General features: G+C 41.8%; 1 protein-coding gene across 1 annotated transcript; it reads left to right on the forward strand.

Moving 5' to 3' along the window:
• Positions 1–1,629: 1,629 nt before the first annotated feature.
• CD93 (CD93 molecule) lies at positions 1,630–8,615 on the forward strand. Its single transcript, XM_019656921.1, has 2 exons — positions 1,630–3,801; positions 4,071–8,615. Exons 1-2 carry the CDS (start codon positions 1,883–1,885, stop codon positions 4,093–4,095), a joined length of 1,944 nt encoding a protein of 647 aa, XP_019512466.1. The 5' UTR covers positions 1,630–1,882; the 3' UTR covers positions 4,096–8,615.
• The last annotated feature ends 13,386 nt before the right edge of the window (positions 8,616–22,001 follow it).

Genomic DNA, 22,001 nt, shown 5'->3' on the forward strand with positions numbered 1-22,001 from the left:
CAAGACATCTCCTGACACCCTGAACTTCTCCCTTTGGTACCTATTATAGTTACAACTGTTCAATGTGCTCAAATCTGTCTACTCTAGTAGATTTCAAGGAGCATGAAGTCAGAAGTTCCCTCCCAGAGTTCCAGTGCTGAGCCAAACACATGGTAAGGGCTTAATGAACTTTGGTTGAATGAATGAATGGATGGGCTGGTGGGCAGACAGATGGATGGGTGGGCAGATAGATGCATAGGTGGGAAGATGAATTATAGGTGGATGAATAGATGATGGATGGATCTCCACAGGCACCAAGGAGCACAGGGACGATCCCTTGGCTTCTGAGAGAAGTTCACTGGACTATCTCAAATACCTTATTAAAATAAGTAGGACGTAAGGAACACCTCTGAAAGATCTCCAACTGGAATTTGAGATGGTCACTTTGGGGAGGCTGAAAGCCAGTGAGTTCCTAACCCCATAAAACCCTAACTCAAATCTCTGTAGAGGGCCAATATGGCAGACGCTGGTACCACACCCATAGCCCCCTGGCAGTCCCCTGTGATTCTCCACCTGAGCATTCCCTCTGGTGTACTTGGTCCTCACTGTCAGCCCAGAGCTCCAAAGATCTGCTGCCACCAGTGAGGAGGGAGCTGGAGGAGAACTGCCCCAGCCCCCTCCCCTCAGCTGAGAATGCTCTGCCATGTGGCCCAAATTATCTCCAGGAGCCCCAGTATCACTTAATTCTTCAGCCACCCTTTGTTGGCTCCTCCTTTTTCTGTCTCACTTCTCCTCCCAGAATAAACTATTTGCTCCAAATCCTTGTCTCAGGGTCTACTTCTGGGAGACTCCAACCAAAGACAGCCCCAATGAGCAAAACAGGTCTGTGATGCAGGAAAAGTCCAGGTCTTTGGTGAGTTGTTTGCTGTGCAGGAGACTATCAGTGGTGGCCTGAATTCTTATTCCAGACCCAGAGCTCCTACCCTTCCCAGGATCCCTGAGTAGGGGAGGCAAGGCATCAAGTCCAGGGTCAGGAAAAACAAACATTTTTGTTTTTCTCTTTCTGATGCTTTTTGTGACACTGCCACCTCCCAACACATTTGCACTGTGAAACCCTGAAAACTGCTACATTTCACTCAATTTGGTTTAATGTTTTCGAGGAGCTTGGCATTATATTAGACACTCAAACATTCCCACAGTCCAGTTCCTATTTAAAAACTGCCTCTCTATTTAAAGTTCACAATGGGGGGAATAAAAGAAAAAAAAACTCCCAAAGTTGAAGGGAACATGAGATAGGCAAAAGAAAAATCCAGTTTACTTTTTAAAAAAGGCTGAAAATTATAACCATCCGTGGCCTCGTATCTCAAGTCTGAGGAATTTTTTCCCTCTTCCAATTGTTTTCAAACCAAAGTGGAATTTTATTATGGGTTACCCAGTGAGCTTTTTCAAGTTCCTAGCCCCCAAAAGTCTCTACTCACTCCGTAGCATGCCATTTAAGCTCCTTGTGCAGATGGGAGAGAATGGAACCTAAATAAAGTAGCTAGTGTTCCAGAGCTATAAACATCTTCCCCCCTACCCCACCCCCCAGGCCGTCACATTTCCGCAGCGTTTAGCCAGAGATCCAGCAAATCCGCCTGGCTCCTTTTATGAACAACAAAACTGTGATGGAGGCAACAGGAGTTAGAAAACTATTCACTGCAGGAAGTCCCAGTATCCGGTGAGAAATAAGAAGTACAACAGCACAGGATGCGCCTTGGGTCAGGAGGACGTGAAAAGCCTGCAGTCTTTGTGTCCTCCTCTGTACCAGAGTGTCAGTGTCTGAGCCCTCAGCGTCCCTTGGAGCACAGATCTGCTGTCACTGCCAGGCTTCCAGCATCCCACTGAGGGCAACACAGAGGACACAATGGCTACCTCCACCAGCCTGTTGCTGCTGCTGCTACTGCTCCTGAACCAGCCCTGGGCAGGGTCCAGCACTGAGACACAGATGGTGGTGTGTGCAGGGACTGCTTGCTACACAGCCCACTGGGGCAAGCTGAGTGCGGCTCAGGCCCAGCTTCACTGCAGCAAGAACGGGGGCAACTTGGCCACAGTGAGGACTGAGGAGGAGGCCCAGCACATCCAGCGAGCACTGGCCCAGCTCCTGCAGCCAGGGATGCCTCTGGCAACCCGGGTGGGCAAGTTCTGGATAGGACTCCAGCGAGAGAAGGGCAAGTGCTTGAACCGCAGCCTGCCACTGAAGGGCTTCAGCTGGGTGGGTGGTGGGGAGGACACACCTTATGCCAACTGGCACAAGGAGGCCAGGAACTCTTGCATCTCCAGGCGCTGTGTGTCCCTAATGTTAGACCTGTCCTTGCCTCCCCTCATAAGCCGCCTCCCCAAGTGGTCTGAGGGCCCCTGTGGGAGCCCGGGCTCTCCTGGAAGCAACATTGAGGGTTTTGTGTGCAAGTTCAGCTTCAAAGGCATGTGCCGGCCTCTGGCCCTGGGAGGCCCAGGCCAGGTGAACTACACCACCCCCTTCCAGGCCACCAGCTCCTCCTTGGAGGCAGTGCCCTTTGGCTCCATAGCCAATGTGGCCTGTGAGGGTGGGGGAAAGAGTGGGCAACATTTCTTCCTGTGCAAGGAGAAGGCCACTGATGTGTTCAACTGGGGCAGCTCGGGTCCCCTCTGTGTCAGCCCCGAGTACGGCTGCAACTTCAACAATGGAGGCTGTCAGCAGGACTGCTTCGAGGGGGGGGATGGCTCCTTCCGCTGTGGCTGTCGCCCCGGGTTCCGGCTGCTGGACGACCTGGTGACCTGTACCTCCCGGAATGCTTGTAGCTCCAGCCCCTGTGGAGGGGTGGCCACATGCGTCCCTGGACCCCTTTGGAAAAGCTACACTTGCCTCTGCCCCCAAGGCTACCAGCTGGACTCAACTCAGCGGGACTGTGTAGATGTGGATGAGTGCCAGGATTCCCCTTGTGCCCAGGAGTGTATCAACACCCCCGGGGGATTCCACTGCCAATGCTGGGTGGGCTACGAGTCCAGTGGCCCTGGAGAGAGAGCCTGTCAGGATGTGGATGAGTGTGAGACAGACCACTCACCCTGTACCCAGGGCTGCACCAACACAGATGGCTCCTTCTACTGCTTCTGCAAGGACGGCTATGTTTTGACTGGGGAGGACGGCACCCAATGCCAGGATGTGGACGAGTGTGAGGGCCCAGAGAGAAGCCTCTGTGACAGCTTATGCTTCAACATGCAAGGGTCCTTCCGCTGCAGTTGCTTGCCAGGCTGGGAGCTGGCCCCTGATGGGGTCTCCTGCATCATGGGACCCACGTCCCTAGGACGATCGGCTGGGTCTCTCCAAGGCGAGAACACAGGAGCTAGAGAAGGGAAAATTGAGCCTCCTGCCACAATGCCAAGTCCAACTGGGGACCCTAAGGGCACCTCCAAGGTGGTACCCACCATGAGGAGACCCTCCCTCCCACGCAACGCCTCTATCACCCCTGCCCCACCCAAGACACTGACCCCCAGCAGGCTCCCTGGCATTTGGATTGAGCCCAGCAACCATCACCCCACAACCACCACTGGCCATGAGGAGTCTACGGGTGGTGATTTCATGGTCCAACAAAGGGATGATGACACCGATAGGAAAAAGCTGCTTTTGTTCTACATTCTGGGCACTGTAATGGCCATCTTACTCTTGCTGGCTCTGGCCCTAGGACTGCTGGTCTACCGCAAGCACAGAGCCAAGAGGGAGAAGGAGAAAAAGCCCCAGAGCACAGCAGACAGCTACTCCTGGGTTCCAGAGCGAACTGAGGGCAGGGCCATGGAAAACCAGTACAGGTAAAGAGGCCTGAGGTCACCCTGGGGACAGGAGGGGGCAGGTACAGAGAGGTGGGTGGGCAAGGACCTCCTCACGAACAGGCAGAGGGCAGGGGCAGGGGCTGTCCATGCTGGATGGTTAACTCAGCCCGGCTGTACCCATAGACACACCGATACTCCCTTAGAACAGTGATGCAGCCAGCAGTGTGGGTGCACGTGGCCTCCCCCCAGGGTCTAGTCATGCACAGCAGGATGCAGCAGTTTTCAATGCTATCTTTTGTTTTCCATAGTCCAACACCTGGGATGGACTGCTGAAGGTAAGGTGGCCCCAGAGACACTGACAGTCAGCTGTCATCAGCTGTCACCATCATCAGAGCTTTATGCTCCCCATCAGAAAGCAGGACCCACATCCTTCTGAAACACTGGACTGGAATCTTAGCAAACAGTTGCAAACTTTCTCTTTAAAGGCCTGGCAACTTGGAATGTACAGGTATATTCTCTGTGTGTGTGATACCCCTGAAATTGGGTGTCACTGCAGGAATTTTGTGAATATTAACAATTCTCACTCACTCTCCCTTGTGAAATTCAAATGTGACTGATTTCATTTATTGCACTGATTCTAGATTACAAGTTAGGTGCTAATGGGCTCCTTTTGAACTGCTTCTCTGCTGACTGGAGTCTATAAGAAGAAAAGGGATCTGATAATGCTAAGTAGGACTGAAATGGTTTGTTTCTCTTAGTATATTGGAGACTAAGTCAATTAATAGTTTAATTATATAAGAAAGTTTTTTTGTTTTGTTTGTTTGTTGTTTTTTTGTTAGAGGGAACATATTTAGGACCGGGAACATCTCTTTACCTTTATATTCATGCATTTTCCCATCATAAGTCCTACTGACCTTGATGTTGTTGAAATCCTCCACAGTGACCAGAAATCCACTTAAATGCTTAAGTAGCAAGGAGGCAGGGAGTTTAGAAATACGTTTCCTTGTTCTTAAGTTTCTGATAGTCTTGGATTTATTTGCCACTGAAGCCTAAAAATGTGGTAAAAGTGATATGAAGTGAGTTAAAAGCGTTTTTGAAAACAAATATTCTAAAGTGCTGGAGAGAGAGAGGCTGGGGGTTTGCTCCACAAGCATTCGAATCTAAATTCATCTAAATGTTCTGATGTTAACACATACTTGACTACTGATGAGATGAGCATTCATGGAAAAAAGCCAAGGACAACTTGTCTCTGAGCCGGCACAGCCCCAAGACATCCTCCACCCCAGGCTGCACGGCCTTCACTTCATGCAGCTCTGGATTTGAGTGCTTTGACTAGATAGAAAAAGCACCAAAAAGTTTATCATTCTGATGGTTTCTAAAGGATGTGTGAGAGAAATGATATGCTGAGCTCCGAAAGCTGTCATCATAAACTTTTTAGCACTGTTTATAGTCCATATGGCACCCTGAGAACTTGATTGTGATTTGTGGCTGTAAAATACAAAAAAGTCAAGGATAGGTCATGCAGGATGCTGTCCCAGTGCTGCTTCAGGAACTTGTGTCCCCTTTCTCTGTTTTTCTTAAAAAGGATTGAAGGGAGGGAGAGACAATAACTAAAATTGTTTGCAACAGCAAAAACTATTCAAAGCAATTTTAATTTATATCCTCATTTATAAGTGCTTACTTGCAAAGATTTGCCCTTAGGATGTGGTCAATAGTGTATAGTTCTGCTTGAGTCACCAGAAAGCAGCTGGGATGGTGGGAATTGTTAGAGCTGCCTGAGTAGCACTGGGAGGCCTCTGTTGGGTTGATGGAGGGAGTGGGAAGGGCTGTCTTCTGCCACCATAGAGAAGGACAAAGGGAATGTGTTTCCTTCCAGAGGCTCCAAATTCTGCCTCTCAGAAGGAGGATACCTTACTGTTTCTAGTTTTGCCTTAGAGGCCCACACCCTGGGTGGGAGTAGCCCCAGGTGCACAGCCTTCAGGGTCAAGTAAATATCCTTTTGCCAATTTTGAAATGTAGATGCTACAGTTCAGATTTTTTCAAGACAATGGAAAAGTGAAGGGTGGTGGTGGAAAGAAATATGGAGGCTCTGCGGGACATAGTAGGGGTTTGGAATTTCTGTTTTTTAAAGTCAGTTTTCACTTGGAATACTGGTGTTTAACACTCAAGGAGACAAAAGCTGTGCCTATTGGCCACAGGATCCTTGGCAGTGCTTTGTATGGGAACCCACTGTTTGGCCATTTAGATGATTTTAAAGACTTGGCCAGAGGTGTTGCTGACAAGTATCTGCACTTACATGAACTAAATACAAATTCAACAGCTTTACTCCTCCACCTTTACAGTTTTTACTCTTTTCATTTGGGATAAAGGAGGAATTCCTACTGTGGGCTTCACCCAAGGCCTCTGTGATCCAGTGGGCCTTGAATTCACTGAGGTCACCAATGTGCCCTCTCATTTCACAGTGTTCCATTTTCTTCTATAGTCCAGGCTCATTTTCTGGTCTCTGTGTTTGAATTCTTCTGTGGTAGGAATAGACAACTTAGTTCCCCACGCTGGGGAGACCATGTGGATCCACACTGTGGATCCCACAAAGGGAGATATGGTTTGGTACATAGCAGTTTCTCAGAGTCCCCTCTGGCAGAGTTGGCCCTCTGAAGACCAGTGAGGTCTCCTGCTCTCAGGCCACTGCCCACCGGCAGCCTAGACCTCTGACCTGGATGACCTCAGGCAGGAAATCTGATGGGAACTGTTGGCCTCAAACAGATGCTTTTTTCTCCAATTTAATACTGCTGCAGTTCTGTCTGAGGTATTTGAATCCTTGTATTGGGGAGCTTAGAGCCACAACAATGGATAAAGGAGTGTCCAACCTGCTGCTTCGCAATTGGCTAAACACCTGTTTATCCACGGGGGCACCCAGGTGGCTCTGCCATGACACAGCCAGAGACTGAGCATGGGGAGAGGTGGCTCTGCTTTGTGCAGACTCCTCCAACCATGTCCCTGGGCTGGGCAGGGACAGATCTGCCAAGCAGCACAAGTAGGACGATGGAGAGAGAGAGAAGGCTCCACTTGACAACAAGCTCAAAGGCAATGGAGACTTTTGTCCAAACAGTTTCCCATAGTTCAATAATTCTGGAAGACTCTTGGAAAAACTATATTTGGGGCAAACTCACCATCTTCCACCCTCTACCTCCCAAGGCAGATAATTTAAAGGGGATGGCACCCTTAAACATGCAGCCCACTAGAACCATTCCTGAATTTCAGGGACAGTCACGGCTCTTTTTCTTGTTCATTATTTGGAGAGGCCTGATGCAGGAAGAAAATGTCCCCAGGGAATCTGAGGCATGGAGAAAACCAAGGGTGAGGCAATTTCCAAAAATGCCTGGGGAGTGGTGGACTTGGTAAGTGTCCTTTGTAGGATAACCCGTGGCTGCTCAACAACATGGCCTCATGGCAAAAGCAGCCATGGAGGGTGGCTTGATCATAGTCCTGGTGACCTTGTGGTGCTACACATCTGTGTGGGTGAATTAAGTGGTTTCTGGGTTGAGGACAGGAGGACTTTGGCTGTAGTCACTGCCAGGCCTTGCAAAGCTATCTTTAGCCCTAAGTGCTAGTCAGTGATAGAGTAGCAACCCATGGTAAAAGCTTTTCCTTACATTTTACCATGACCAGGCAAACAAGTGGAATAAAAAGTTAAGCATGTAGTGCATGCTCATGTACATCGTGCAGGAGGGACTGAGTATGAAACACATCTTTTTTTTCTTAAAACACACATGTATGAGTTGCTGTTCTCTTTGACATTCTAATCATGAGTGCTTGTCTGAGCATGGGACCTGGGCTTTTTACCACTCAGCAATCTTTGAAGAATACGGATTTGATCATTAATTACTTTTATTCCAACTTTCTTTCCCACAAATATTTTTGTGTGTGACAACTAAGAGAAGAGAGATGAGATTTGACCACAAAAAAATGTACTAAATTCAAAATAATGCAGTTTTTTTTAAAGCAAATACAAGAAAGCCTTTTTGTATTATTTTTCTTCTGAGCTTCTCCATTGTCTAGATCAGGAAAACAGGAAAGCATTGATTTCTAGCAGCTGCAAATGGTGTAATATCCCTACATATTTCCATCACCTTAGACAATAGGTTTTGGTGTGGGAATCTGAGATGTGAGCCCTGAAAACATCTGTTCCTATCTGGCTGCAAAGCTCACTGCTTAAATCTGTGTGGTTTGTCAACCAAAAAAAGGGAACAATAATCAAAATTCTTCAAGTATCCAATAATTAAATACCTTATTCCATTCCAGGTTACCAAAACTAATACTCACTGAAGTGCTTTAAAAAAAAGAATTATGTTTTGGTCTGTTCTTAGAGATAATGCCCATTTATTTTAGGAAGAAGTTCTGGAATTCTTTTTTTACGTTCTCTTTTATCTGTAAGGTGGCAAGTGTTTCCTCTCAGCAGATTTTGTCCCTTGTTCCCAGGGCTGAAGTTCTTTTGGAATATTTGGCTTACACGTGAATTAGGTCATATGCAAGTCTCATTCTGTGATATTAGGTGCGATTCACAAATGTCAGTAATCGCTTTATGAATGCTAAATGAGAATGTAAATATTTTTAAATATGTGTGCTTGAAATTTGTTCCACTAATTCTGGAATCATGAAATTTCTAGGCAGGATTTATTTTCATCCTAGGCATGAGTGCTTTGCAGTTTGGGGGGAGGGCACGCTTGAAGACTGCACTGTTCCTCAGAACTCTGAGATACTGAGAGTCATCTTGGGTCAGCCTCAAGAAAGGGCAGGTTTGTCGATCTTTGCACTTTTTGTTACGAACTTATTCTAATAAACTCTGAAATACATTTGTTGTCAACTTGTTTTAATATATTTCATAACAACTCAAAATACATGTTAGGCTTGTATTCTCAATCATTAAATGTATCATTTGTCCTTTTCAAAGAGTTGCTAAAAGAAGGTACTTTGACTGCACAGCTTGCACGTCTTCACCTACTGGAGGCAGCAATAACCCCAGACTACTGGGTGGATGCTAGGCACTGCCCTCCTGCCTGTACCATCCCTAGCACTCTGCTCTTGGGAACATGGGCATACAGAGGGACTGGGCTGCAGTATGACCAGTGTCCTAGCTGCTGAGACCCAGGCCTGATTGAATGCTTCTAGATTTTGCCTTCAGATCCAGCATCCACTCCTCTGTGCCTCCATCTTAACCCTTTAATTCCTTACATGATTTGAATTGCATGTGTGATACCTGGTGCAGGATTAAACATGTCCCATTGGTGTGATGCAAAGACACAATTCTCTACTATCATATGAGCATTGTTACCACTTTGTCAGCAAAGCATTTTCAGTTAATTTAACTAATTGGACAGGCAGACCAGATCGTTCATTGTTTGGCTGCATAAATCTCACTGTGACTGAATGCTGGGACAGCAGATGGTGGTCAGTTCTGGTCCATCTGCTTTTCAGATTGTGTACATGCAAGAACAGGGTTTAGGTAGGTTAAGTGCTCTGGTGATATGCTAATGGACATGACAAAAGATAAACACTCATTACTCAGCGTTAAGTAAAGGTGAACCTTTTAGCAGTTTAGTCACTAACAAAATACACTTGGAAATTATATATCTTAATATGAACAACTATGGCTGGCCCCCAACACACTCACACAAACAGACATTCACCAAAAACACACAACACAAACACAGAAAAGCACTTACAAATATACAAACAGACACACACCCATAAATACACACATACACAATTACACAATTTTAAAATCCTTCTGTTTCATACTGAAAAACCTAAGACCAGTGTTTCCTATCTTAGGAAAGTCCTATGAACAAATATGCCAAATTTTAAGGTTGATTCCTCTTGGTGACATTTTCTATCCGCTAACTAAAATGACATAAATGCTAGGTAAATCTGTCAAATATGATTTATTTACCAAAAAAATTCAATTTATACAGACTAATATCTGTTGCACAATACAAAGTACATTTGTATCAGATAACATGTAGATTAAAATGCAAAACTAACATATATATTATGTATATTCCATGGCTTGTAACATCAAGTTCTTAGCTGACTCAAGTGTATTCAGTAAGAAGAGACAGAGATAGCAGAGGTAATAAACCTTAAAACCAAAATCTCAGTTTGTCTGTCCCTGAATTGTATTTTGACTTTTCAGCTGCTTAAAAAGAGAACAGCTTTCTCATCTTACTTATACCTCCTGGCTCACCCTTTTTGGAAGAAATGAAGGGCAGGTAAATGGTGATAAAGTGAAAAAAGAGGCAAAGAGAGTGAAAGGTCCAGAATAACCCATAAGGCCAGCAATCACTCCCTGGGAATTTGACTTGACAGAATGCCCTTCACAGGGCTGTATACACATGCCCTGATCTGAGAACCCAGGTGCCCACAGCCAGAATTAGCCATAGCTGTTACCCTCCACTGAAAGCCATTTGCTGGGTTTTTATTTGAGGTTTGTCACCATTGACTTGGATGTTGCAGTTCTCTTGTGGCTGAAATTGGTCCATAGAATTCAACTGTGTGGAATGAGAGAAGGAAGGATAGAAGGGAGGAAGGGAGGGAAGGAGGGAGGGAGTGAAGAAGAGAGGGAAGAAGGGAGAAAATGAATAAAAGAAAAACAAAAAAGGAGGGAAGGAAAGAGAAGACAGGAGGGAGGAAGAAAAGAGGGAGAGAGAGAAAGGGGGTGGGGTGGAGTGGGGGATGACCTAGATGTAGCAAAGTTCATCAGGTGACCCATTCACACATCTCAACTTTTAGTTTGAAATAAGTAAGGGCCATTTGCCCTTGCATCTGTAACTTTCTGGCCCACACTTGCAGAATAGCAGAGCTATATTTCTGCTGACCTTGGCTGAGAACCAACAGCCTTTGTAGCATGCATGCTCTTGTCACTTCTTCCTGCAAACCACTGTTTATGTCTCCACGTTTTTTTGCCTGTCCACATAATTTATATCATAAAGCCTTAAGTTGGATCCATGACTTCTGCTCTGTTGAGCTCCTTCTCTGTTCAAATATCACATGAAAATAATGAAATTGTTGAGGTGGAAGAAAATAATTGTGCCTTTTACCTTTTTTCTGCGGAGTCTTCATTTCCCATAAAGATTATGTACCAAACTAAATGTTCAATTTCCTTGTCAAAACCATCACCTGCCCTCCCAAGCATTAACACGTCTGTACATCCTAGCCGCATCCTCATGGTCACAGTGTCAGTGTTGGGTGCAGGTTCTGCATATCGGTCACACCAGCGTTGTCCATCGTCATTTTCAATGGCATTGTCTCCCACGTGATATGGCTTTGCTACTTCTCCTTGTGTTTCTATTGGTTTTGTCTTCTACTTAAAGCTGTGTGGTTAGGTGATTGATATTGATACTTATTTGGCAGATTGCTTCCTTTCCTGATAGGAAATACAAGTTTTTGGACATTTTCACCAAATTAAATTTTGTCTAACTATTAAAATGGATATACCTGATTAATCTGTTGCATTTGATGAAGACTAACTTTTCAGTTTTTAATTTTTGTTTATTTTCAGCCTATTTGTGCCTCTTTATGTTTTTCTCTTATAAAAGAAATGCTGAATTTCACTATGTTTTTCTTTTTCTTTTTAAGCAATCAAAAAGTCTGTCTTTTAATGAGAGAAGTTAACTTGTTTACATTTACTAAGATACTAATAGATGTGTGGTAGTTTATTTTATCTATTCTATTTATAATGTGTTCTTGGTGTTCATATTCTCTCTTTCTTGTCAATTATTGGCTTGACTAAGGTTTCTTTGTTCTACTCGTTCCTCTAATAGTTTGGAACTTTATAAGGACTCTTTGTACTCTTCAAATGTTAATATTTTTACCTCATATACATAAACCTATGCCTTCCTTAGATGTCTAATGTTCATCATTAGCAATATCCTTCTCCCTGAAAACACACACACACACACACACACACACACACACACACACACACACACACCAAAAAACTACAGCAATCTGTTATGTCTTTCTCTCTTCTCAAACTACCCGAACCCCAATCACCATTATCCACATTGATTGCATCTAAATTTTATTTTTCAGTTGCTATGAATTTTTATGATCAACATCTACTTAGATGTCATGAATTTTACATGATTCTCTTCTCATCTTCACCTGATTATCTTAGATTCAGTTTTTATGAGAGTGGAGCAAAATGGAATGTTTTTGTTTGTTTTGATTTTGAGAAGGCCATTGAAGGGCAGGGTTTTTTTTTTTTATCCTTGCATGACAGGAAATGCCTTTGTTCCCAACCGAATGATGGCTCAACTGAATGTTGATTTCTGATATGTAAACTACTGTGAGTCTGCAGATAGGGTGCCCTTGCTTTCTTGCAGCCCTTGTTCATGATAAGAGGGCTGGTGTCAAATAACTTGTTTTCTTTCATGAGTGATTTCTTTTTCTTTTCTGAATTCTTTTATTATTTTCCTTTTCTCTTTTGTTTTCTGGGGTTTCACTTCAGGGTCCAGGTGTGGTTCTTTTTCCCATCATGCCTGCACTAGGTGAGCACTTTTCATCTCAGGAGGGTGCTTTATTCTAGTAGTTTTTGAATTTGAGCACTGTGGGGTCCCTTGGAGCCCCCTGCAGGGCTTGTTAAAATCCAGACAGCTGCATCTCAGCCCAGAATTTCTGAGATAGCAGGTCTGGGATGGAGCCCAAGAATTTGCATTTCTTCTCTTATTACTGTGAAAATGCCTTACTGTTTATTCTCTTGACTGTTGTTCTGGAAACAATTTTTAGATGGTTCTATTCTGTATGTCTCCTGACTTTCTTTCCACACTTTCCATCTTTCTATCCTCTCACAGTGCGTTATGAAGTTGTACCTTCTCCTCAGCCCTTCCAATGACACTTGTTTGTCCTGCTTTTTTCCAAAGCGCCAGTCACCGTCTAGCATATATATTCCACCAGAGCAGCAATTTTTATCTTTTGGTCTCTGATGCCACAAGCATCTAGACAAGGGCCTGCACACAGTGGTGCTCAATAAATACCCTTCCTTCCTCCGTAGCCAGGACCTGATTTCCTCAGGAGGAAGCTGGGTCCTTGAAGAGGGGCTTCTCTTTCAGGATTTCTCTAATGACCCTCACATGAAGGCTCAATGGCTACATGTCACGTCTTCCTAAGAGATTGTAAGGCACTTGAAGGTAGGAAATGTATCTTCACTGTGCCTCACACAGTGATTTACACATAGTCAAGTTCAAATATTTTTTAAACCAATGACCAACTACATGTATTATTTCATGCAACATGTTGTTCAAGCCATGTAGGGTAAAAAATCATTGAACTTTTATTACTTACCAGATATGAAAGTAGTTATTTATTGATTGAGAAATGGACAGCATTACTGTGGCTACTTTATAGATAAGGAAGCTAAGGGATAGTGAAGTTAGGAAACTTGCCCATAGTTACACAGTTCACAGGGGATGAAGTAGGGGTATGAAATCTTGCAGTCTCACTCTTGATCATGAGGTCTCATTGCCTCCCATTAAACATAAATGGAACTGGAACCACAATTTAAAAAGTGTCAACTAGTAACAACCTTAACTTTCAACTTATTCAAGATAGGAAAGGTGGAGCACTAAGCAATTATGAGTATTTTTAATAATATCTTATGTCCAAGTGAACACACTTACACTTGTGTACTCCCACAACATAAGCACGTGTGCACATGCATACACACACACACACACACACACACACACACACACACACCACGCGCGCGCACGCACACACATGCACTGGTGTTGGAACTACTCAAAATCTCTCTGCTATCCCCAGAGATTGTGCAATCTGAGATGCACCATGATCTGAGGGTAGCTCCCATGACTGCACCCTCATTGACCCCCATTGTGTCTGTCCCCATTCTGTCTTGGTCAAAATGATGTATTTGTGTGTAGTAGAGGAGAAAGAGAGAGTAAAGTATGAACAAATTGCCCTGTAGTTATTATGCCTTGCCATCAAAGGCTACTTCTCAACTGCAACTCTCATAGAAACTGATGGGAATGTAAAAAGTGCAACCTCTTCAAAAACAGTTGGCTAATTCCTTAAAAAGTTAAACATGCACATGTGACCTAGCAATTCCACTCTTAGAGATATTGATTCAAGGGAAATAAATTCATGACCCACACAAAATCTTGGCCACAGATATTCACAAGAGGTTTATTTTTAAAAACTAAACCTGGAAACAACCTAGACATTCAACAGGTACATGGATAAATATCATGGTTTATCCATACAATGGGATACTCCTCATCAAAAAAGAAAAGAAAAGAAACAGACTTTTGATATACACAATGATGTGGATGAATTTTAAAACCATTATGGTGAACAAAGTAAGCCAGACACATGAGTATATCCTGTATGATTCCATCTTTATGAAATTCTAGATAGGTAACAGCAATCATCAGTGATAGAAAATAGATCAGTGGTTAGTTGAGGGTAAGGGTGAGAACTGACCACAAAGGACCTTGAAAGACCTACATGGGTGGAAATATTTTGTGTCTTGATTGGGTGGTGGTCATGTGGGTGTTTGCATTTGTCAAAACTCATCAAACTATACATGTAAAATGGGTACATTTTATTGTATGTAAATTAAACCTCAATAAAATTGATTTTAAACCCCTGCTTATCTATGTTACAAATAAAATAAAGATTTACAAGTTGTGGTTTCTATTTTTGTAAAACAGAAAAACTTGCACTTCATTTTTTCAGAGGTAATAAAAAAATGAATGACTCTATTGTGGGCTGGAACTAACCTTGTACTATCTGAGCCTTTTCCATTTCTGGTTGCTGTCTAAATCCTCTGCTCAGGTTTAATCATTAAGGGATACTCCTTTCCATGACAAATCTTCTCTATATCTCCCTCCAAGCCAGCACAGGAATCAATTCCCTTCATTTTACTGGCCTCCATCAAAACATTGAACTACATTATGAAGAAAAGGCCTCCCCTGTCTGTTCCAAGCCCAGTTTCCTCTATCCCACTCTGGGTATTAACTTTTTAAATTCACAGTGCTGGGTTCTTTCTTTTACTCTCCCTTCTTCAAATCATCTAACTGCGTTTACTTCTTAGAGATGGCCACAGGCAAACCCTACCCTTTGTCTTTAGGCCTTGCACATTTAAGAGGTTATTTTTTACTATGGGAACAACCTTTCATGTTATTAAAATTCATAAGTAAAAACAACGTTGGAAAAACTCTTGGGCACTGCAGATGCCAAGTTTGAAGTGAAACCAGTATCAGCAATAAAGTCATGGCCTTTCATTAAAAGGCTATTTCCATTGCACAGAGGAGGCCAGATGCCCAGAATGACTTTTTTGATGCCTAGAGCCTGGATTTGATGCTTAAGAGTCAGTGGCTGCAATTGAATATTGCTTGTTAAATTAAATTATATGTTGAATGTCTTTCAGCATAAGGCATTTATTTTTTTGAGCATAGCAAAGTGACTCATTTGGACCTTGTTATTTTAAAATTTGGAGTCATATGATCTGGCATCAAGTCATGCACTAGCTTAACAACAACAACAACAAAACCAGACCAATAAAATAAAATAACAGTTTGCTGAGGAAATGAGGTGCATCAGAGATTTTTAGCTGAACTCTTTAGCCTACTAAAAATTCATCTTTGGGTGTCACTTATCTCAATGTTTATATCTACTTGTATAGAATTGATATAAATTATAAATTATTCTTGCATGAATGCAAATGAATCAATACCTATTCAATATCTGTTCTAGGTATTTTATTCTGGTTCTATTTGTTTGTTAAATGAACTTGTAATACTTGGCAGTGAATGTACCTGCATATAATAAAGCCTGGTTTACAGAATGCATATTTTTCCTCACATGACAGAGTTCAGGGATGGGATCCCCAGTGCTGCTGCATCCAGGCTTGGCTGTTCTCCATCTTTCTGGTCCTCTATCACCAGAGTCTCACTTTCATCTTCATGCTTACAACATGGCCTTGCAAAGCAGCCATTTTTATTTTTATTTTTTAATTGAAGTTTTAGATGAAGAGAAAGGTACCAATTTTAACTATACAACTTGATGAGTTTTCATACATATATACCCCCCTTAACCATCGCTTTAATGAAGACACAGACCATTCCTTCACTCAGCAAGTTTCCTGTGCTCCCTTCCCCCAGCCAACCCACACCCCCATAGACAAATACTGTTCAGCTTTCTATCGCTGTGGCTTAGTTTTCCTGTTCTAGAAATGTACATTGATGGCATCTGTTTATCGGGTTTAAACTTATTGTTTTGTTACTTGTTTTCTGCCTTTACAACCTACTTTTTCTTCTGATTCTCTTTTCCAGTTATTTTTTTGGGTGGGGGTGGTAATCAAGTGTTCTTTTTTAATTGTTAGATTTTTTTTGAGCACTCTAAATTTTAGAGAAGAATTGAGCAGAAAGTACAGAGTTCCTATATGCCTGCTCTCCTCCCCACCTCACAATTTCCCCTGTTATTAACATCTTGCATTGGTGTTGTATATTTGTTACAATTGATGGACCAATATTGATACATTATTATTTACTAAAGTCAATAGCTTACATTAGGGTTCACTGTTTTTATTGTACATGCTAAGAGTTTGACAAATGTATAATGACATGTAGCCACCTTTACCTTATCATTCAGAATAGTTTCACTGCCCTAAAAGTCCTGTGCTCCACCTAGTCACTCTCCTTAACACCCTCCCTCCTGAACCCTTGGCAATCTGATCTTTTTAATGTTTTTATAGTTTTGCCTGTCTAGAACATCATTTAGTTGGATTCATACAGTGTGCTATCTTTTTAGATTGACTTATTTCACTTAGTAACATGCACTTAAGGTTCCTCCATGTCTTTTCATATATATGTGTATATATATATATATATATATATATGCCAAAAAATGTATACACATTTTAAGAAAGGGAAAAATATTTAAATTGTAATACTCAATATATACCAATAAAACAAGATGAATGAGGGCTGGCCGAGTGGCATGTTGGTTAAGAGCTGGCGGATCCCACATGAGGGCCAGTGATGCTGTGCCCTCTACAACTAAGATGGTGAACAACAGCTCAACCTGGAGCTGGGCTGCCAAGAGTTGCCGGCGATGGTGTAGGCTGCAGCCTCTGCTGCAGTGGGCTGCCATAAGCTACCATGTGTGGCCGGCAGCCAGCATGAGCGGCCAGCAGCTAATGTGAGCTGCCAAGAGCCACCGTGAGTGGCCGTCCAGAGGCCGGAGACCCATCTGCCTCACCCAGGAAGAGCACAATGATAATACCAACATGGGCCAGTGAAACAACATAAAAAAAAAGATGAATGCAAGTCATATGTCTACATTTTTGACACCCCTGATATATATATAGATGATAGATATAGATATAGGTACAGATATAGATAGATATAGATACATATAGATAGAGATAGATAAATAGGTAGATATATAGATACATTATTCACTGTTTGTTTACTCACAATGACTATATTTTTCTTTAACTCCTTGAATATGTTTATACTACATTCTTTGAGGTACTTATCAGTTAATTATACCACTTGGATTATGTCAACACCTGTTTCTATTGACTGTTTTCTTTTTTAATTTATTGGTCAGTTTTTTCTATGTCTAGTTTTTTAAATTGTATGATTAACTTTGACAGAATGTGGAGTCTCTAGTTTGTATTATCTTCCTCTGCTCTTCTGTAAGTATTAATTTTTGTTCTACCTGCTGTTAAATTACTGGTTGATTACATAGAACTTGTGAAGACTTGGTTTTATGCTTTATTAGAGCATGCATCTTTTGGTTTCCCCTTAATCTTAGACTGAATTCCATAGTTCTGGGATATAATCTTACTTTTGAGGTATGAGTTTTTGGGAGACTTTAATGAAAAGTCCAAAGTGTTCACCAAGCCTTTTCAACTTGGTGGTACTTGAACTCTAAACTCTAAACTCCCATGTGGTGGTCAGTGACTGAAATATCTGTTCAGCTCTTCTCATTCATCTGTGTGATGATTTATACTGGGCCTTTTAGTTTTCTTCATGCATGTATGGTTCAAGGATCAGTGAAAGATTTAAGTGGAGCTTATATTTAGATGATTTGGGGGCTCCTTCATGTGAATTCTTGCTCTCCAAGATTTTCACTTTCATTTCTGGCTGTGCAAACCCTGAACTTCATTATTTGACACCGCTAGTTGTCTGTGAGAGTTTTACTCATCCCATACCCTGTGAATTAGGAGTGTGCTTATAGAAAACATGAATAAACATGGATCTCATCCAAAGAGGTTTCCTCCTTCGATGGGTTAAAAGCAGTTTTGGTTTGATTCTGGTCACTCAGTAAGGCCTTCAAATAGTTGTTTTTCCAGGACCCTTGCATATGCTTTATACAAGAGTCTCACCTTACATCAAAAGACACACACAGGCTGAAAGTAAAGAGATGGAGTAAGATATTTCATGCAAGTGAAAATGAGAAAAAAGCTGGAGTAGTAATACTTATATCAGAGAAATTAGACTTTAAAATAAAGAATATAATAAAAGAAGGGCACTACATAATAATAAAGGGATCAATCCAACAAGAGGAAATAACCATAGTAAACATGTATGCACTCAACATAGGAACACCTAAACATATAAAACAGATATTGACTGACATAAAGACAGAGATCAACAGCAACGCTATCATAGTAGGGAACTTCCACACACCACTGACAACAAGGGATATATCCTCCAGACAGAAAAATCAATATGGAAACAGTGGCCTGAAATGACATATCGCACCAGTTGGATTTAATCAATATGTTTATAGCATTTCACCCCAAAGCTGCAGAATATACATTCTTCTCGAGTACACATGGAACATTCTCCAAGATATATCACATGTTAGGCCACATAGAATGAAAACACAATGACCCAAAATCTATGGGATGCAGCGAAATCAGTCCTAAGAGGAAAATTCATAGCAATGTAGGCCTACCAAAAGAAGCAAGAAAAATCTCAAATAAACAGTTTATCCTTACACATAAGGGAACTAGAAGAAGAACAACAAAACAAGCCCAAAAAGAGTACAAGGAAGGAAATAATAAAGATCAGAGCAGAAATAAATGAAATAGAGAAAAAAAACCCAATACAAAAGAACAATGAAACCAAGAGCAGTTTTATTGAGATGATAAACAAATTGATGAACTTTTAGCCAGATCCATAAAAAAAAGGAGATAGAGAACCCAAGTTAATAAAATCAGAAATGAAAGAGGAGAAGTGACAACAGATATCACAGAAAAAAAAATTAAGGAAGTACTACTAGCAACTATGAGCCAACAAATTAGACAATCTAGAACAAATGGACAATTTTCTAGAAGCACACAACCTTCAAAGGCTAACTCGAGAAGAAATAGAAAATCTGAATAGACTGATCACTACCAAGGAAATTGAATCAGTCATCAACAAGTTCCCAACAAACAAAAGCCCTTCAAAAGGCTTCACAGGTGAATTTTACCAAACATCCAAAAAAGAATGATCACCTATTCTCCTCAAACTATTCCACAAAACTCAGAATGAGGGAAGGTTCCCAAATTTTTTATTGATTTATTTTTATTAAATTATTTTTTATTATGAAATACACATTTTTTTAGAATTAGTTTCAGCTGTACAACACAGTGCAATAGTTATACTTTTTACCCCTCGAAGAGACAACCTCCCCCAATCTGCAGCCCCATTTCCCCCCAATATCATACGTGTCTATTACAAATCCCTTGACTCCACTCCCACACTATACTCCACGTCCCATGACTATCTATCTATCTATCTATCTATCTATCTATCTATCTATCTATCTATCTATCTATCTATCTATCTACCTATCTATCTATCTATTCACTTATAGTTGACATACAATATTATACAATGTCAGCATCAGGTGTACAGTGCAGTGATCAAGCCTCTACCCCATCCATGATGCAGTCTCCCTAGCAAGGCATGTGACAATCTGACATCCTACAAAATATTTGCAACATTATTAATTATATTCCTCAAACTGTCTTTCATGTCCCTGTGGCAATATTGTAGTTACATACTTATGCTGTCTAATCCCTTCCCCTTCACCCTCATCCCCTCCCTCTCCCAACTAGAAGCCATCAATTGTTCCTCTATATCTCTGAGACCACTTCTGTTTACTTTGCTCGTTCATTCAGTTTTTTTTTAAAGATTTTTATTGGGGAATTGGGAGGATGGGAACAGCGCTGGGGAATTGGGGGAAGGGGAACAGACAAGTTGCTGTTGATTTGTTCAACACACTCGGCCCAGCCTCTTCCTTGGGTCACAGCTGCAAAACAGTTCTTTCCAGTGCTTGAGGGCTGCAGCTCCTCTGTAATCTGACACTGTTCTTTCTCATTCTGGGACTAACTTAAAACTCTGGAAGGGCAGGGATAGGGAAAACTGTGGGAAAATGGGGGGAGGGGTCCAGGTATGTTTCTTTCTGCCTGATCATGAGAGTCCAGCCACAATTCTCAGCTGAGGTTTCTGCCTAGAAAGCTGGGCAATGCTGTCCTATATTCTGGTCCCTTGGCAGGCCTGTGGGGCACAGGGAGAGAGCCCACAGCTTGGCTGTGTCCTGGGGCCATGCATCTCTGTGGCTGAGGCTGCAGCTGCAGGCCTTGTCTCCATGCTTCCCCTTCTTTTCTTCCCCCGATCACCCGGTTTTCCCACCTTTGGGTTATCCTTGTGCATGTCTCTTAGCTGTCCTGTACGATGAGCAGAGAATCCTTTGATGAGTTATAGATGTTCAGTTTGTGGTAACTTCCAAGGGAGAACTCAAGAAGCCCACCTTACCAGCACCATTTCTATGATGTCCACTCCAGATTCAGCTGGTTCCACACCTCTGCCCCTCCTACCAGTCTCAAGTTGTCTTTTTCTATATGTCTTTAGGTGTAGGACTTCAGCTCAGCAATATTTCAGTCAATTCTCAATGATGTTTGTTTTGTAGTTTAGTTGATGTGGTCATGAGAGAACGTAAGCATAGTGTTCACGTACTTTGCCATCTTGACCAGAACTTCATTGTGATTTTGATTTGCATGACTAATGATTTTAAAGATTTTTCACTTGTACCTATTGGCCATTTGTTTATCTTCTTTAGAGAAATCTATTCAGGTCCTTTACCTGTGTTTTAATTGGGTTAGTTGTCTTTTTATTATTGAGTTATAGTAGTTCTTTAAATATTCTGAAGACTCTTATCATATGCATGATTTAGAAATATTTTCTCCCATCCTCCCATTCTGTGGGTCTTCTTTTCACTTTTAAGTACAAAATTTTTTTAATTTTGATAATATATAATTTATCTTTTTGTGTGTGTGCTTGTGCTTTTGGTTTCATATCTAAGAAATCATTGACTAATCCATGACCATGAAGATTTGCACTCATATATTCTTCTAAGACTTTCCGTTTTAACTCTCATGTTTAGACCTTTTATCTATTTTGAATTAATTTTTGTATATGAAATAAAATAGGAGTCCAACCCTATCTCATATGAATATCCAGTAATTTAACACCATTTGCCAAAGTGACTATTCTTTTCCCCATTTAATTGTGTTGGTACTCTTGTGGAATTTAATTAGTCATAAATGTGAGGGTTTATTTTTGGATTCTCAATTCTATGCCATTAATTTATGTCCATTCTTATGCCAGTACCACACTGTTTTGATTCCTATTTCTTTGTAGTAAATTGTGAAATCAGGAAGTATGAGTCCTCCTGTTTTGTTTCTCTTTGCCAAGATTTTTTTGGTTATTTGGAGTCCTGTGAATTTCTATGTGAATTTTAAGATCACTGTGAAAATTTATGCAAAGATATCAGCAGAGACATCACAGAAATAGCAGTGTGAGGAGTATTTTTTGCAATTTCCCTTGGAAGTTACAACAAATTGAACATCTATAATTCAACAAGAGTAATTTAAGTAACACACAAGCATGTCTGAGAGATCTGCACATTGAATCACCTGAAGGTGGGAAAATCCGGCCAGCAGGAGAGGAGGAAGGGGGAAGTGCAGAGATGCAGTTCGAAGGTCTGCAATCCAGAGCTCACTGCAGTCTCAGGAGAGGGATAAATTAAGACTGCCAGTGCACTCCCTGTAGCCCACAGTCCTGCCTGAGGGATCAACATATAATATGGCTGAACCCAGAGTTTAGGGCAGATACCTAAGGTGAGAACTGAGGTTTAAGCCCTTACTGCCAGGC

The sequence above is a fragment of the Hipposideros armiger genome, unplaced genomic scaffold (genome assembly GCF_001890085.2).
Source record: "Hipposideros armiger isolate ML-2016 unplaced genomic scaffold, ASM189008v1 scaffold_269, whole genome shotgun sequence".
NCBI classification, from domain to species: Eukaryota; Metazoa; Chordata; class Mammalia; order Chiroptera; family Hipposideridae; genus Hipposideros; species Hipposideros armiger.